Source organism: Panthera pardus, unplaced genomic scaffold (assembly GCF_024362965.1).
Source record: "Panthera pardus isolate Hobbes unplaced genomic scaffold, ASM2436296v1 HiC_scaffold_25, whole genome shotgun sequence".
In the NCBI taxonomy this organism is placed as follows: domain Eukaryota; kingdom Metazoa; phylum Chordata; class Mammalia; order Carnivora; family Felidae; genus Panthera; species Panthera pardus.
This window is the reverse complement of record NW_026526821.1, coordinates 8383996-8402258: the sequence shown is the minus strand read 5'-3', so window position 1 is coordinate 8402258 and position 18263 is coordinate 8383996. Positions and strand designations below refer to the sequence as shown.

At 48.9% G+C, this 18263-nt stretch overlaps 1 protein-coding gene across 2 annotated transcripts in view; it reads right to left on the bottom strand.

Moving 5' to 3' along the window:
• CYP24A1 (cytochrome P450 family 24 subfamily A member 1) overlaps positions 1-13246 on the bottom strand; it is a 20157-nt gene extending 6911 nt beyond the window's left edge. The window contains exons 1-7 of one of the 2 annotated variants that reach the window (XM_019458109.2): positions 12577-13246; positions 12174-12364; positions 10848-10941; positions 8725-8821; positions 5810-5901; positions 4991-5159; positions 3420-3565 (exon numbers count right to left, since the gene is read on the bottom strand). In XM_019458109.2, coding sequence (XP_019313654.1) covers positions 3420-3565; positions 4991-5159; positions 5810-5901; positions 8725-8821; positions 10848-10941; positions 12174-12364; positions 12577-12834 — 1047 coding nt within the window. In that variant the 5' untranslated portion in view covers positions 12835-13246. The remainder of the gene's footprint in view (positions 1-3419; positions 3566-4990; positions 5160-5809; positions 5902-8724; positions 8822-10847; positions 10942-12173; positions 12365-12576) is intronic. The other variant, XM_019458111.2, reaches the window with a different exon arrangement.
• Positions 13247-18263: the final 5017 nt, after the last annotated feature.

Here is an 18263-nt window from a genome sequence, read left to right as displayed (position 1 = left end):
GAAAGGAAAGCAGGCTGGTAGGACTGTCTCCACATCAATTTCCGGGTTGCGATAAGGTTTTATTGTTGTAAGATGTTACCACTGGGGGAAAGTCAGTCAGTGAAGGGTCCAAGGGACTCCTCTCTATTTTTTCTTAGAACTGCATGTGAGGGGTGCCTGGGTGGCTCAGTTGGTTGAGCATCCGACTTCAGCTCAGGTCATGATCTCATGGGTTCATGAGTTTGAGCCCCGCATAGGGCTCACTGCTGTGAGCCTGTCAGCACACAGCCTACCTCAGATCCTCTGTCCCCCTCTCTCTGCCCCTCCCCCACTTGCATTCTGCCCCCCCCCAATAAAACAAATATTACTTTAAAAAAAGAACTGCATGTGAATCTATGATTATGTCAAAATAAGGAAAACATTTAATTAAACATTTTTAAAATAGAAAATGGAGAGAAAACTTCAGTGGCGAGAGAGGGATGGGGATCCTAGCAGCTTTGCTAATGAGTCTTTTTTTCTTTTTAATTTTACAGTGCAAATGCACACGAAAAAATGCATTTCTGGAATTGAATCTGTGACACCCAGAGTTTCAGCCACATGCACAGAACCCTTGCAGGAGGGGGCCAATAGCAAAATAAGAAATTCTAGCATCACGTTGAGTATTTCAAGGAACCAGCCACAGTTTCTGACACAGGCTCATGGTCCCTTAAGTGGAGTGTTTTACTTCCTTTCCAAAGGCAACAAGAAGAGAAAAAATACGGGCAGAAATAGCCAGCATAGCTTTCAGCTTCATGATATTCACCACCGGTAGTCATATGTATTTGTTTTTAGGGCCTTATTTTATTTTTATTTTCTTACTTAACATAAGCCAAATATTCCTGTAAAAATGGTCATTGCGGACACGAAGATCTTCTGCCAATTGCATGTGCAAATGAGCAAAGTGCGAGACGATTCGGAGCCAATGGTATTTACTATTTTGGGAAGAAGATGCCTCCAAGGCAAACCTTCTTCATGGGAAGACCGGTGGCCTCAGATGCAAACAAACCCTGGCGGGCATTATTACAAGAGTCCAATTTACAAAACAGGAAGAGGGCGTAGCCACCAAATTAGATACACTTTCAAATTTCTCTGATTTTCCAAAAGTGACTTCCAGAATTGCCAGGACTAAAAAAGAAACATTTAACCATATCAGCGGGTCCCTTACCGCAAGTACCAAATAGAGTTTCCAGAAGACAAATGATTGTAGCTTTCGCCAAAGCCTTGCAAGACAGCCGGGGCCTTTTTGGGTAACTGCAGGGGCTGAATCGAGGGGGGAGGGCCCTGGGAGACCTCACAGGCCCTAAGTATCCCGGCCTGACCTCCGTGGAGGAGATCCATCGCGTAGCTCGTTTCCCTGCTTCCACTCTTCCTACGCTGAGTGCACCTTCCACCCCACCAGCCCGAGCCCTCTTTTCAAGACATAAATTCCATCAGGCTACTCCCCTGTTTATAACGCCCTGAGATGTTTCCATCACAGGTGTCATAAAATCTGAATGGTTTACTAAGGCTGCTGGCTAACACGGCCCCTGGACTTCTGCAATGTCAACTTGACCACATTTGCTAGGTCTCCAGCTCCAATGCTTTTGCTGCTCCAGACCCTTTGCACATGCTATTTCCTCTACCGGGAGGACTCTTCCCCCAGATCCTCCCATGGCTGGCTCCCTGTCACCATTTCCGTTAGCTCCCGTATCACTTCCCCAGAGAGGGTACCCTGCCCTCCCCTTCTATCCCCTTACTCTGATGGTTTCCTCCGTATCTCCTACCACTATTTGATATGATCATATTTATTTATTTCTTTACGTGTGTCTGGTTGGTCTTCCCTGCTAGTGGTTAAGTTCCACGAAGGCCAAGACCTTTGTCTCTGGTTCATGGTGTTCCTTCAAGCACCTAGAACAGCACCTGGCCCAGAGCGGGCACTTGGTTTCTGCGTCTTTTCATTGATTCACCAAGTATTTGTTGAGCACCTACTATATGCAAAGTGCTGTTCTACATCCTGGGAATACAGCGGGTCCAAAACCAAGTCATTGCCCTTGGAGCTCACATTCCAGTTGAACACAAAAGATAAAGGGTGAGGCTTTACTTCTACCCCTCCAAGGATCCTCTTAGGGTAAGTGACTCAGTATGAAAGTGAGCTGAAATGAATTTCCCCCTTTCAAAGCCTTCTGGGGCATGAGGAGAAATTACAACTTTGCTGTTCCTCCTGAGGTAGAAACCCCTACGTTTTCTGTGGACAAGAGACACTAAAGAAACGGGAAATACGGAAAAGAAATGAAGCAGGACCCATTCTTCTTAGAGATTACAGGTGCATGAAACGTTGGGTCACGAGGAATATTAACATGCATCCCACCAGTGAGAGCTCAAAAAAACGGATCAAGGATAATCAAACCCACCCGGACAGTATGTGCATTTGGAGTCTGGCTTGGTACTCCCACGGCTATCAAGCACATGGGGACAGAATTTGGGCATTTAAAATTAGCTGTTTCATGCAAGGTGAAATCAAGTTTCCCCTGACTCACTCCTTTTAAGCTTTAAATCAGAAAAAGTCGGGGTGTCTGGGTGGCTCAGTCGGTTAAGTGTCTCGCCCTTGGTTTCGGCTCAGGACATGATCTCAGCTCAGGTTCATGAGTTCGACCCTCATGTCGGGCTCTGCGCTGATAGCCTGGAGGGCGCTTGGGATCTTCTGTCCCACTGTTTCTGCTCCCCTCCCTCCAAATAAATACATGAACTTTATAAAAAGAAAAAATATTGGACTGGTAGAGAGCATTGCAATATTTTTAGAGTAACAACCACAATCAGGCACTTTGGGGTAACATTCGCAACCTTCAAGAATACGTTCAGTTTTTTAAAAAATCTAGATTATCAAAGAATAAGAAAAAGAAAAACCTAGATGACCTATCTTTCTATGGTGTGGAATTTTACTGCTTCTGAATTCCCAGAGAGTGTATGTATTTGTCACAGGGCGCACGGATTTTCTCCGCTATAGAGCACATGAATTCACCTCCCGTCACAAGTTAAAGGACCAAGGCTGTGCACTGGGTCTCTCGCACCCTTTTGCTAGACTAGTGCTCAGTTAATCCTTGTGGAATAAGAGAGTTGAATGCCTCTTTAAGATGCATCACGATTGGGGCGCCTGGGTGGCTCAATCGGTTAAGCGTCCGACTTCAGCTCAGGTCACAATCTCACGGTCCGTGAGTTCGAGCCCCACGTCAGGCTCTAGGCTGATGGCTCAGAGCCTGGAGCCTGCTTCAGATTCTGTGTCTCCCTCTCTCTCTGACCCTCCCCCATTCATGCTCTGTCTCTCTCTGTCTCAAAAATAAATAAAACGTTAAAAAAATAAATAAATAAAATGCATCATGAGAAGATTTTCTGGACCATTCACCAAAGGAAAATCAAGCCCCTACCGTTTCTACTGCAGCCAGTTGGAGCTCTGTGACAGCTGCATACAGTTCTTTCCTGGAAAGCTGATTGTGGAGATAAATATCACAAAGGAAATCCTTGCTGGGCTGCTCAGAATAGTGCTCCAACCGGCTGTCGATGCAAGATTTGACTATTGGAGAAGAGAAGAGGGAAGGGAAGTGAGGTGAAGATTAGGATCGAGCGTGAGGGAACCCCAGCCGAAATCCCCGCCATGACACCTTACAGGGCCTTTGCAGGGACACTGACAATGTGTCCAATGAGCTAATGTTGCCTCATCGTTAAGTCGCCAAGAATTGATCGATGACCGCGTGAGCAGGGCGGGTCAAACCTTAAGATACCCAAGAATCACCTGGGCATCTTCTTACAATGCAGATTTGGGATCAGGGGGTCTGGGGCAGGCCTGGAAATCTGCATTTCTAACAAGCTCCCAGGTGCTGCTACCACCGGTGGCCTACAGGTCACAGTTTGAGTGTAAAAGCTTAGAGTGTGGAAGAGACCATCGTGAGATAGAGGTGGGACTCAGGTCCACTCTCGGAATCAGAACTCGTACCCAGATCCAGGCGTCTAGCCAGTTTGGTCACGAATGCAGGTAGTGGGACTTGAGCTCCCAAATCTGGGCCATAGAGGAGGAGAGAACCGTCCCCAGTGTAATCAAACACACACACACACACACACACACACACACACACACACACACACACTGCCGTGTCCGTGCATGCTGACGACAGTAGTAGAAACTTCTAACGTTTGTAAAGAACATTCTAGGCACGCGTCTCTCTCCCTTCAGTCTACCGTGCCAGCCACCACCAGAATAATAATAATGGTGAGGTTGGCAACAGTAACAAGGGCCATAAGCGGTGCAGCAGTTAGAGTCTGGGCTGTGGGAGCCCTTCTCTCTGGCTTCACACCCTGGCCAGAAAGTTAGTTCTTTATGTCTCAGTTCTGTCACTCAGGGCTAGTAGGAGGACCTACCTTATAGGGGTTTTGGTGACGATTCAATGAGGATATGTTTATGTGTGTGTATAGAATACACAGCATGGTATGATAGGATACGGGACCTCCTACTGGTACATATTGGTAAGCACAGAGATACTCATTGGACAATATTCAGCATCAATATTCCCCTCATAATGTAGCAGAAACAGCTCGGACCCACTGGGTATTGTGAGAAGCCAGGTTTTGACCGTATCTACCTTAGACCTAGAAACGGTTGCAGTGAGGTAGGCATTGTTACTATTAGCCCATTTGAGACACAAGACTACTGAGGAGGAAAGAGAGAGAGCACATGTGGTCAACCCACTACACCAGTGGCAGAGCTGGGTTTGAATCCACGTATCTGACTCCAAAGCTCTTGTTTTTAACTGCTTCGAGTTCCCAGAAACTGCAGAAAGCTGCCATGTGCCTTTTCCTTAGAATTTGTCCACACCGGGAAGATTCTAAACTCGTGACTGCAAAGCCCATAAGAATCAGGAGGAGCAAATTCCATCGGGATCATTCCAGACCTTCTGGCAGAGGCTCCAGAGACAGGGATCCCCGGTGTGTGTGGCCCCATTACCTGATCGGAAGATGGTGTCCCAGGCCTGCGTATGGGCCTGCCAGACCTTGGTATTGAGGCTCCTGTGCAGCTCAACTGGGGTCACCATCATCCTCCCAAACATGCTCATCATCTGTGGGGAATGCAACGCCTTTTCATTCTGGATTCCCCTTGTCTCCAAGACAACCGCCTCACCGGAAGAGGAGCGTTCTCCAACCCCCACACCCCGTGCTTCCAGAAAGGCAGGAACTCAAAGGCCCCACTCCCCCCACTCCACCCCCCAGGCCTCTCCCACCAACTCTGGGGGTGGAACCCTCCCCTGGGCCCCATAGCACATTGAAAACAATCTTTGGGACGATTTGCCATTGGATGTGCCCCCCTCTCGAAAATAAATAAACATTAAAAAAAATTGATTCTATGACCTAAATATTTTACACAAGAAGGAAAAAGGAAAACCATCACTTTCTTATTGACTTCAATTTCCAATGATTTCCAAACTTCACCCATTTCTGTACCAGCTTCACAGTATCTCTATATCCCCCTGTGACCTAAGGATTCAAAAATTTTACATCTGAAAAAGGTCAGACTCTTTTTGAAATAGGACTCCCACCCACTGACCTTCAACTGAAACACCTACTTAAACTTGCCTAAACCATGATGTAGCATGCTTCCTGGTTCATGACCATCCATGCCCATCCATCCATGAAAACACATAACACCTTGAAATTAACACTTGACTATTGTGACAAAATAACGTGTGTGTGCTACTCCTGGGGAAACACGACGCGTTTGTGAAATTCTGCAAATCAGGAAAATTGTGCTCCTCAAGGCGATGCTTACTGTTTTGATGGCCGTGATGAAGTTCAAAGCTTCATCTCCTGCATTCTCCTGAAGGAGTCCAAATCTCTTCTCATAGAGCACAAGGCAGATGCCTGTTATTTAAAAACAACCAACAGTCACACAATCGCAGCAATACTGGGGTCTCCAAGTAGCTGGCTACTGAAGGCACGATTCCGTCTTTTGTGCAAGTGAGGTCTTTTCAAAGAACAGAGGAAAGGTAGAAGGTCTGGGAGAAAGGGGCATGACGATACTTTTCCCACTTTCCAGAAGCTGTCTCCACGCCCCATGACCCAACCCCTGCAGAACCTCCTGGTCAGAAATGCCGCAGTGAAAACGTAACCATTTTTATACACGAATGAATCTGTCCTTCAATGTCTGGCTTTTGTCAGAGTTTGTCCCGGATAGCATGCATAGCAGTCATTGTTCACGGCCTACCCGTACTCATTCTCCCCCGTTTCTTTCCTAAGAGAACCCCGATTTTATTTAGGGTGTCAACATATCAGTCCTCGGGTAACAATCTGGATTGATCTAAGACCCTGGTGTCAATCACGTGCCCTGACTTCCCAGGCTTCCGGTAGCAGCCTGAGAAGCCAACGGGCGTGGCCAGGGAGGCTTAAAGGAAATACTTTCACTTTCTTGATAAAAGGAGCAAGTGCGCTTGGCTTAACTCTTCCCTCTTTCCTTCCTCTTTTTGCCTAGAAGGCAGAGGGGAGACCAGGAGAGGCAGTAGCCATTTTGCAACAAGCCAATAAGGATGGATGAACAAGGGGCGCCTGGGTGGCTCCGTCGGTTGAGCGTCCAACTTCGGCTCAGGTCATGATCTCACGGTTCATGGGTTCGAGCCCTGCGTCGGGCTCTGGGCTGACGGCTCGGAGCCTGGAGCCGGCTTCCGATTCTGTGTTTCCCTCTCTCTCTGCCCCTCCCCTGCTCACCCTCTGTCTCTCTCTGTCTCAAAAATAAATTAAAAAAAAAAAAATTAAAAAAAAAAAAAGGATGGATGAGCAAAAAGATAGAAAGGGTCCCCAGTGACATCAGTTGTGTGCCGGCCGTGGACTGCCTTCCTCGAGACTTCTCATAACGCTAGACAATAATTCTTAAACCACCATGGTCACATCTTCTTTGACTTGCAAAGACATGCATTTGATACTCCTTCATTTGGGTATTTCCAGTGGACAGTTTCCAAAATATACACTCCCTTTCCTCCTCTGTAATCATCCCTTCACTTTTTCCTGTCCTCTTCCCCTTAACACCTTCTGCGGGTTTCTTCTTTGCATGGTGTTTTCTAATGTGCTAACATAGTCGGGTGGGCTGCAGCTTTAAAGTGAGGCTGAGGGGCGCCTGGGTGGCTCAGTCGGTTGAGCATCCGACTTCGGCTCAGGTCATGATCTCACGGTTCGTGGGTTCGAGCCCCACGTCGGTCTTTGTGCGGACGGCTCAGAGCCCGGAGCCTGCTTCGGACTCTGTGTCTCCTTCTCTCTCTGCCCCTCCCCCACTCACACTTTGTCTCACTCTGTTTCTCAAAAATAAATAAATGTAAACAAAAAAATTTAAAGTGAGGCTGAGCTGATGGGGAAGACAGGTCATGACAAAAGCCTCCCTCCCGGGGTGCCCTCTCCGATCCCTCACAGTAGCATCCAGAGCGATCCTTCCAGCACAACAGCCCAAGCCACCCTCTGCTAAAAATGCTTCGTAGAACATCACTTCCAGGTGCCCCCGTGCTCAAAACCGAATTCCCATCCCTGGTTCACAGGGGTCGGCTGCTGCCTTCCTCCCATCCTCTGCCCTCGCAGTGCCCCTCCCTTGCGGGACACGCTCCCATCATTCTGAACTCCTTCCTGTTCTTTCTTTGCTCCTTCATTCACCTTCACTTGGTGAATTCCTACTCATCTTCCAGGACTTAGCTGATACGGCACCAGGGCCATGACCAACCTCAGCTGATGCAGCCCTTCGGATTCTCCCACAGCCTTGAACTTCCTCGGTCAGGTGCCTGCCCACTCTATAAGAAGTGTTTCCTTGCCTCTCGCCCCTGGGCAGCTTCCTGGGCCAGGCAGAGCCCTGCTTGCTATTCCCTGAGGGTTCCCTGAAGAAAGGGATCATCCCCAGCTTCTGTTTGGAATGCTCCATGGCTCACCATCAGACTTGAACTGAAAGCCCGAGTTCTGGCTGAGACCTCCGGCCCCTGGCTTGGTTCTCCTCAGCTCCTCCTTCCCTTCCCCCACCCACCCACCCACTCAGAGCCTCGGACGCATTGCCCATGCTTCCTCCGCAGGGGGATGTGCCCTGCCTGTCTCCACAGTCTGCAATAATCTTCCCACAGATGCCCTGTGGCTTGTTCTTTTAGGTGTCACCTCGACTGTCGCCTTAACCAAAGCAGACTTGCCTCCTCTAGGCACTACCGTTCTTTATCGCATACTTTACCCTTACCTCTTGGCAAAGTATATAATAAAGTGTGTTTACTTGTTGGTTGTCACCCCTACCAAACCCTAAGCTCCACGGGAGCCCGGTCATCGCCTGTTTTGTTCGCTGCTCTATCTCTAGGACCGAGCACGGTGCCCGGCACATAGCAGGTGTTCAATAAATATTTGTTGAATGACTGTATGAACAACCTATAGTGCAAAGCATAACTTAAGTGCCCGAGAGCACAAAAGACTGTGCAGGTGGCCCTTCTTTGTCAGCAACAGTACGTGGTTATAGAGGAACTATCCTCAGAGCCACGTTTTAGCCTCAAAATCCCTCGGAAAATCAAATGAACAAGTCGGCAAAGGCAACTTACTTTCGTTTTTTAAGTAGGCTTGGCGCCCAGTGCAGAGCCCAACTCGGGGCTTGAACTCACAACCCTGAGATCAAGAACTAAGTGGAGATTAAGAGTCAGCCGCCTAGCCGCCTGGGCCACCCAGGTACCCTGACAAACTTACTTTCAAATGACCATTTGTTCAGTTCGCTGTATAAGCCTTCAATGCGGCCTCTCTCATCACAGAGCTCATCTATTCTACCCATAAAATCAGCCAAGACCTTAAAGGAAAGAAACCACAAAAGACACATTTCAGTCATTAAAGGAAAACAAAAGGTTAAAAGCTCAGTACGCTGACTTCGGGGTTTGTTACCTTGTATATTCACTGCTTATAACGTTATTCATTATGAAGCAACACTAATTACATATTCTCCTGCGGGGGCTCACCTCCTGCGCTAACAACCTCGTCCTGGGTTATTTTCTCAGCTTTTCCCGCAACCACCCAAAATCTTAGGTTTCAGCTCTTGATCTAAATTTAAGAAAAGGAAAACATTTCTTCTAATCGGAATGGGGAATCAACCAAGTTGTCACAACACCCCAAGCCCTATGAGGTTTGCTGCCTCCATACCTGGGCCAGCAAATATCTCCTTACTAGCTGGCGTCGTGTTAAGCATTTTGAACTTGGGACCAGAAAAATCTGCAAATTCTAGACACAGCTCCTTTGCTAAATAGCTCTGTGACCTGGGACATGTTATGTAAGAGCTCTAGATGCCAGTGGCCAAAATCAGGATTTGTTTTAAGTGTTTATTTATTTATGAGAAAGAGAGAGAGAGAGAGAGAGAGAGAGAGAGAGAGAGAGAGAACAAGAAGGGGAGGGGCAGAGAGAGAGAGAGGGGGGAACAGAGGATCCAAAGCAAGCTCTGCACTGACAACAGAGAGCTCCATGTGGGGCTTGCACTCCCGAACCGTGAGATCATGACCTGAGCCCAAGCTGGACACTTAACAGACTGAGCCACCCAGGCACCCCCCAAATCAGGGTTTTTGATGACTAAAGCCTCACATTTTACAAGGCTTGTATAGTACCAAGCAGTGCCTGAAGCGTGCTATGTTAGCGGATCCCCACAACTCTGTGAGGTAGGAAATACGATCTTCCTTCCATTTCCCGCGGAAACAGACAAGAGAATGGGCTTCCAGTGAGGCTAAGGCACTCGCCCTTGGACACGTGGCTACAAAGCGGCCATGCTGGGGCCTGGAACAAGGTATGTGTGAGTACCAAGCCCACCCACGGGCATTGTGAATTTGTCCACTTAGTGCATTAAAAAGTACTTTGCATTTGTTTCCCCCCCAAAATCCAGAAATTTCTCATCAACATATGGAATTTTCACCACTTAGCCAAAAAATAATAATAATGATAAAATCTGGAGCCACTAGGTCCGCATCCCCATGTGACAGTCATTTGCTGGAATGGGGCAGCTGTCCCTCCTAGAAAGGGCATGCCCTATCCTGTTTGCAAAAATCCCTGCTGGGCCTTCCTTATACATTTATATTCATTGCCTGGTCCCTGAAACCTCCTGGGTTGGCACTCTTGCACCTATATGATCCTTTCTGGGTCCAAGTTCAGTTCCAAATAAACACCCAAAGTGAACAGGAGTAAAGAGATTACTGTATGCTTAAATCCCTCCCTCTTTGGCCCTTGTTAACTAAAGGACAATGTCTAAATGCCTTATCACGGTACAAAAACATTGTTAAGAGCTGCCCTCTGTCCAGCATCATTGCACAGACAGCCTCATCTCTGCTGCACCGAACGTACTATTTCCTGAACACATAATGTCATCTGACTATTTTCAGCAAGCTATTCTTTCTGCCTGAATGCCTTTCTACACTTGCTCTGGCTTGAAGACTCCTACTCATCCTGCAAAACCCAGCTTAAATGGCATGACCTAGGAATTTTATAAGCATTATCTCATTTAATCCTGCGAGGCCCAGTTTATAGAGTGGGAGAGTGAAGCTTAGGGAAGTTAAGGGTATAGTCAGTTTACAGGGCCAGAGGGTGGAGGGCTGAGGTTCAAATCCAAGACCGGAATACCAGAGTCTCTGCTGGTAATCGTTCCCTCACTGAGATGTTACTTTGCAAAAGAGTGAAGGAAGGAGGAGTAAGGTTTTGGCGGAGAAGGAAGTAGACAGCGAGGAGTAAAGGGAGACCCCTGAACCATCCAAACCGCCTGTACTTTGTAGCTATGACTTAAAGTTCCATAGACATCTCTCCCTCCCCAGGAGGCCCAGGGAAGGTGCCCCCAGCCTGCAAACCTCATTGATTTTGTTGTCCAGCTTCATAATTTCCACTGGTTTCATTAGTTTCTTCTGGAAGGCACTCCGAACTCTCTGCCAGTCTTCTCCTTCCCTGGGAGAGAAGCAAAATTATACGTAGAGCAAATTGCAAAGAAAAGAAGGGAGCAGCAAAGACACCTCCAGTGCTGGAATTGTGTGAACTAAATAATCAAATGAGCACTGAGACTCCTGCTAAGAACTATCCAGAGAATATACACATTGGAACACTGGGGGCTGGTTTCACAACGGGGTGAAAAAGCACCTCTCCTCTCCACGAATGATTACACCAGAAAGGTGAAGTCCAGATAATATGGGCTCGGGCCTTTTGAGGTGCCCTTGCGGGGGTTGATTTGGGAGGCCAGGTACCTCAATTCTCAGCAGTAAGAGTAGATACCTGAACATTCCCTTCGCCAGCAACCCAGATCTGTTTGAGAACAACGTTGGTTTCTCTTAGTCACTGACTCGGGTTGAAAGTCACATTCCTGGGTGGCTCAGTCGCTTAAGCGACCCACTCTCGACTTCAGCTCAGGTCATGATCTCATGGTTTGTGAGTTTGAGCCCGGCATCAGGCTCCATGCTGGCGGTGTGGAGTCTGCTTGGGATACTCTCTCCCTCTCTCTCATGCTTATCATCCACCTTCTTCCCTCATCCCAGAGCAGACGGCACAGCCTCTGATGCACCACGCATAACTATGGCTTTTAATTCCAGTAAATATATTATCCTCCAAAATACAACTATTAGGGATTAAAAAAAAAAAAAAACAAACCCAAACGCGCTAACCTGTTAAATGCTAACCATTAAAAGCAGAGGAATCTCACCACATTATGGCCTTTACTTACCTACAATGCAACCCTGACGCCCCTGAACCTCACCTTTCTGACTAGATCTGGGTCATAACCCCCCATTCCCCTCCAGAAAAAAAAAAAAAAAAGGTAACTGTCAAAAGCCAAAGAAGTCAATTTCTGGCGTTTGAGCTCAGAGAAGGGGAATACAGAGAACTGTAAGGGATAATTTTGTATAGAATAGGTTGGCCTGGCACGCTGACTTCACGACCTCGTCTGGCCCCAAAGTCTGAACCCCGCTATTTGTAGAACCCTTTTGGGCTTTCTTGGACGGAAAGGCATGGCCCTGCCCAGTTGCCAGAGACGACGCAGGTGTTGGGCGCGCAGGACAGTTGTGTGCAACCCGTTCTGATGCAGGCAGGAGTTGGAGACTGCGCCTGGTGGGGGCTTTCGTGCCCCGCTGCGTAGGAAGGGGACCCTGCGGAGAACCCCCTCCCAGCTTCCAGCCGCCGCCCGGACTCACAGGATCAGCAGCCCGTAGCCCTCCCGGCGGTAGTCCCGATAGGCTTTCCAGGGCTTGATCTCCAGCCGCTGGGGGTACGCGCTCTCCGTGCGGTACAGCGCTTCCAGCAGGCACGGCGAGCCCAGGTGCACCGAGTCGAAGGAACCCAACTTCATGCGGAAAATCTTGCCGTATTTCCGGTGGTACTCGGCCTGCAGCGGAGGCCAGGGCCGGGTCAGCGCGCGTCCCCCACCCCAGAGCAGTCCCAGGAGCGCGTCTCCCTCCTCCCGCCTCCTTCCTCCCGGGGCCCCCGCCGCTGCCGCGACGCCGGAGCGCCCTGTGCGCCCCGGCCGCGGGTCTCGGGGAGGGTTTGGGGCGCGGGGCAGAGAGGGGAGAGGGAATTGGGGCCCGACGAGGCATTTACCAGCGTGTCGTGCTGTTTCTTGAGCCCCCCTTTCCAGAGAATCTCCGGCAGGCTGCCCAGCAGCGGCCAGTTGGTGGGACCCGGCAGGGCGGCCGCGTCCTGCGCCTCGCCGCCTTCCATCACCGGGCAGAGGGGGACCTCCCGCGGCCGAGGGGGCGCGCACGCCGCAGACGTCACGGCTCTGGGGGGCTGCCCCAGGTGGCGCAGCTGTTGGAGGACGGCGGCAAGGGAGCGGCTCTTGCCGATGGGGGAGCTCATGGCAGCGGGGGACACCTGGCGCGTGGGAACGCGCGGGGACCGGGAAGCACGACTTTGTTAAAGAGGCGCGAGCGGGATCGGGGGGGGGGGGTGACGATTCTGGGGGAGAAGGGCGAAGAGGGCCAGCAGGCGTGACGCAGGGGGCGGCGGAGGAAAGGGGAGCAGAGAGGACCGCGGCAAGGATGCTCGGCGCTGCCCGGCGCGGCGGCCTCAGGGCGCGGGGACCCGCTGGAGGAGTGCCTCCGGGGGCCGGGTGTCTCTTGGAAGGGGAAAGGAAGGGGTGTGGGTCCGCCTGTGGGGCTGCGAGGCTGCCTTCCAGGTCCGGAGCCGCGGAGTGGAGGTGTCAATGAGGGCAGAGGGATGCTGCGCGGCGCCGCGCTGTCCTCCTGTCCCTCTCCATGCTCCATGCCCAGGGACCACGTATTTATGGACACGGGGCAGGCCCCGGGTGGCCAATCAGCAGGCTGGGTAGGGCGCAGTGGGCCCCGGCTGGCCTGGCCCGGAGGGACGCGGGACCCGGGGGGGTGGGGGGGGGCGGAGGGCAGGGCTGGGGGTGGAAATAGGATGGAGTCAGCGAGGTGAGCGAGGGCGCCCGGGCCTCGGGTGGCGGGTACGCTGCTCCCCGGGCGGGAGCGCGGCCGACTCCGCCCGGAGTTCACCGGGTGTGCGCCCGGCGCGCCTCCCCGCCCTGACCCGGCGGGCAGGAGCCGGCAGTGGCGGCCGCGGCTGCAGCCCCGCGCTTGCACAATCGCGCTGCCGGGCGGGCGAGGTCTCCGAGGGCGGCCCCGGGGAGGCTGCCGGCGCCTTCAGGGGGGCCCCGGGGTCCGCGCGTCTCCCGGGAGCCGGGGCTTGCCAGCCTGGACCCAGCTCTCTCTGGAGGAAGGTTGGCTTTCTGCGCCTCCCAGCGTGGGGTGTTTGAGGCTTAGTGAAAGGCGTCCAGAGAGGGCATTTCAACCTTCGGGTCTTCGCCGGGGCGAGGAGAGCCAGCTGGGTTTGCAGGCTCAACCCTGGCTGCTCCATTTGCTCGGTTCTTCTGAAGATTTAATGAATTACAGTCGGTAAAGCGCACACAACAGAGCCTTGTCCGCAGTCAGTACTCAGTGTAGTCGTTGTTACCTCCTCTTGGGGCAGTTCTGAAATGCGCGGTGAAAACGTGGCTTGCCCTCGAGGCTGGGTTACCTCTCCCAAGTCCATCGGCCCCGTCTCTTTTTGGACACCGACTGCCCTGTGCAGAGATGCGCCCAGGCAGCGTTAAGTCGCGTTGCCCCACCTTCCCCACCCTCCCTTGCAAAGTGCACCCCAAGCAAGCAAGACACACACACACACACACACACACACACACACACACACACACACACTTTCGGGAGTCGTCCTAGCTGCCAGGGGTAGAACTTGTTCTACTCATTCAGGAAGAGAAGGTGAAGATTTTTGTTGAGTGTTTTAAAGTAATTCGTGTGCTGTCATTATGACCCAGCACCAACAACTACCGCCGGCCAGAAGTTTCCTCGCCAGGCTTTCCAGTCACGTGACTGGCTCTTTTCTGACCCAACTGTTCCGCAACCCCTTCCCTGGTGAGTTTATTGTAAACTTTCAGGTTTCTCGAAAACTTTTGCAGTCCACCTTGAGCTGGAACACTGCCATTTCAGATTTGTCCTGAGATGTTAATGATTGCTAATGTTAACAATACCTATATTAATGTAAGGTGTTATGTTAATTATTATTTTAATTGTATTAATATAATGTATTATATCTACTATTATAGGATGTTAATATAACGTATCATATCTGCTTAACAGATATCCATTTATATATACATATTAGATAGTACATTTTATATATCACATACTATATAGATTATATCCTATATGTAATATATACATCTTATGTTACATAGCATACAAATGAAAGCTTTCTAGGGCTTATGATAAACCAGGCACTTAAGCTAGACATTTTACATAAGTTTCCCCATTTAGTTCAGTCCAATGACAAAAACAAATGAAATAAAACCAGAGTTAAGCCCAATGTCACATGTGGCTCATGTGGGATTCAGCCCCCCAATTTTCTGATTCTGGCCCTTACAATATACACCCATCTACATCTTATACCACCTTTTCTTAAACCAAGAACATCTCAGAATATTGGAAATATTCTCTAAGTGGAAATACCACCAAAAGGGGGTAGGTGGGATCAGTTTGTGGGGGGCTACGTGATGCAATGTGGCCTTATGTGCTAATGGTGGTTGAAAAACTGAAGAAGGAGGAGGAGGAGGGGGAGGAGGGGGAGGAGAGGGAGGAGAGGGAGGAGGAGAAGGAGGAGGAGGGGAAGGGGAAGAGGAAGAAGAATTCCAAATAGAAGATGAATTTAGTCTATCGTGTCTATCTTGTGTCTGGCAAGTGCTCGGCACATAGAGAATGGTCAATATATTTATTGACCGCTTAACTCTTATTGTTAAGTCAGATATTAAGTTATCCCCCCTCCTTATTTTTTCTTTGCTTCCCCTCCCTGCAGATGCACTCAAGAAGAAAGGGAAATAATTTCATATTTTCTAGGTTTTCATATGAATCTAGCACTATGTTGCTTTATAAACTCCAAGTAGACACTTGGGCAGTGCAGGCAGTCCTTAGTGCCAACGATGGTCAGCAAGAGAATTCTTATTTCAGGAAAACTGGCTTCTCGTGTCCAGTGGAGAGAGTCCCCAGTAATTTGTACACCGGATTGCAGAGAGAAGAAGATTGGTTCTTGGAAACTTGCTTGACATAAACACACATCCCTCCTTGACAAGGCACAGCTAAATTCAAAATGACCAGTCCCAGAAACACTCTTCCTGACTGGGCCTCATCCCTAGCTTATTACGAAGCCTCTCTGAGTCATCCTGCCCGGGATCCTGCTGGGAATTACTAATGAGAGATGTTGTAGCATCTCATAAATGCCCACCCTCATTACGGAGACAGGTCCAGGCCCTCTGTTTTGTTCTGGGAAATCTTACCAAGTCCTGAATGGATAATTATACTCCAGCCCTCACACACCAAGCCACCACCACAGCTGACAAAGTGTGTGTGTGTGTGTGTGTGTGTGTGTGTGTGTGTGTGCGCGCGCGCACGTGCATGTGTGTGAGCTTGTGTGGCGAGGGTGCGGTGGAAGACTCTTTGGAAGGACAATAGCTGCTTTCACTACTGAAAAACACAAAACTCTTTCAAATATATTAAGTGGTTATATAGTTTTGTGCTTCAGAGTCTTTACTAAACTTGGTGTAGGCCCTAGATCTGTAGAGGACTTGCCTTCCACATCTGAGGAATAGATGGGGTTAGAATCAACCTCACAACCTGAGTAAAGCCTAAGCTTCATGGGAACAGCAATAATAATAATATTAGCCAATCTGGGGTTCGCTGTGAGAGTAGTGAGTACACAGTTCTCAGCACGGGAGAAGCATTTAGTGGATATTACCTCATAGCATTCCTGTATTACATGCCTTGGTTTTTGCAAACTACATACAAAAGGGGCAACATATAACCTCTCAATGATCATACCTTGTGTCCAACTTAACATTGCAATTTCAACTTGGGAAACTGTATAATTGATTAAGCCAAAGGAATATTAGCAAAGAAATGCTGGTGAGTTCAAATCCCAGTTAGCCCGGTATGCAGATAAACCAGGGTTAATGTATTCGTCTTTGTAAGCTTAAGTACCTCCTCTCAAGGTGGTGATAATGGTCTTACCCACCTAGTGGGGTTTTTCTGAGGATGACAAAGCATTGGAAGTTCCTGGCATCTACTAAAGCTCTGAAATGTTTATCATTAAAGTGACGAAGTACACGAATTGGGCTCATAAGTAATCTCTAGTATATTCGTCTCAGAGTCCTCTGCCTAATTAGAGAAAAAATCGCCCTGAAATTACAGACATTGTCTCCTTGGTTTTGTCTCTCCTGGAGTATATGATCTAGTGGTGTTTACCATGGCCAGCACCCAATAAGCAAATAATAGGCAATTGATTATTGATTTTTTCCTCATTCTTTAGGGAAAGCAAAAGATCAGTATCAACGCATTTTTTGTTTTCTGAGAACTTGCTGGTAAATCCTGGAGGGCTTTATTTGTGTGTCATATAGAAAGCGATTCTGTATGACAAAAACAGTAATTTCAGTCTCCACAGATTGGATTGAAACCATGGCTCCATTACTCGCAAACCGTGGCCTTGGGCAAGTTACTTAACCTCTCTGGACCTAGTTTCCTCATTCAAAAATTGGGGGTTGCTATGCCTATAGGTCAGGAAGGTTAAGATTATACTTGATTTTAAAAAAATTTTTAATGTTTTATTTTATTTTTGAGAGAGAGCGAGAGAGAGACAGAGTGTGATCAGGGGAGGGGCAGAGAGAGAGGGAGACACAGAATCTGAAGCAGGCTCCAGGCTCTGAGCTGTCAGCACAGAGCCTGACGCGGGGCTCGAACTCACAAACCGTGAGATCACGAGCTGAACTGAAACTAAGAGTTGGATGCTTACACTGACTGAGCCACCCAGGTGCTCCAAGGTGAATACTCGAAATACCTTCCTGACACAATTAAACACTATCTTCCCAAACATTCATCTGGCCCCAAATATGCTTAATGATTTCCGAGTACAATTCAGTCCTGTTGGTAAGTTAAAGTTACATTATGGAAAAATGCATCCTAAATCCCCCAAGACGTGTTTACACAGAGAGAACTTCTTTTTTTTTTTTTTAATTTTTTTTTTAACGTTTTATTTATTTTTGAGACAGAGAGAGACAGAGCATGAATGGGGGGAGGGGCAGAGAGAGAGGGAGACACAGAATCGGAAGCAGGCTCCAGGCTCTGAGCTGTCAGCACAGAGCCCGACGCGGGGCTCGAACTCACGGACCGCAAGATCGTGACCTGAGCTGAAGTCGGCCGCTTAACCGACTGAGCCAACCAGGCGCCCCAGCACAGAGAGAACTTCTTATTGAACTTTTTGAAAAAAAAGTTTGTTTGTTTGTTTGTTTACTTATTTATTTAGAGAATCCCAAGTAGGCTCGACACCCAGCAAGGAGCCCAACTCGAGGCTCAATCTCACGACTCTGAGATCATGACCTGAGCTGAAATCAAGAGCTGGACGCTTAACTGACTGAGTCCCATCGTTTGGGGAGAACTTTTGAAAAGGTTCCTCATTAAAAGAGCTGTTCCATTGCGAAAGAGATGAAAAATACAATGTGCACACTCAGGCTCGTGAATCATTCTCCTTGTACAACAGAGTATAATTTACCGAGGAGTCAAGGAGCTCCTATGTGTGTGCCACATATTGTACTATCTCTACGAACAGCGGCAAACTCTAAGGTAAGTATTAGTTTGCTGTTTATGTGAGAAAGCTTGTTTCTTAGGGAGGTTTAAGCTACACCCGAGTTTCATTCTATCCCTCCATGTATTGCCGAGTTGGTTCCTCAT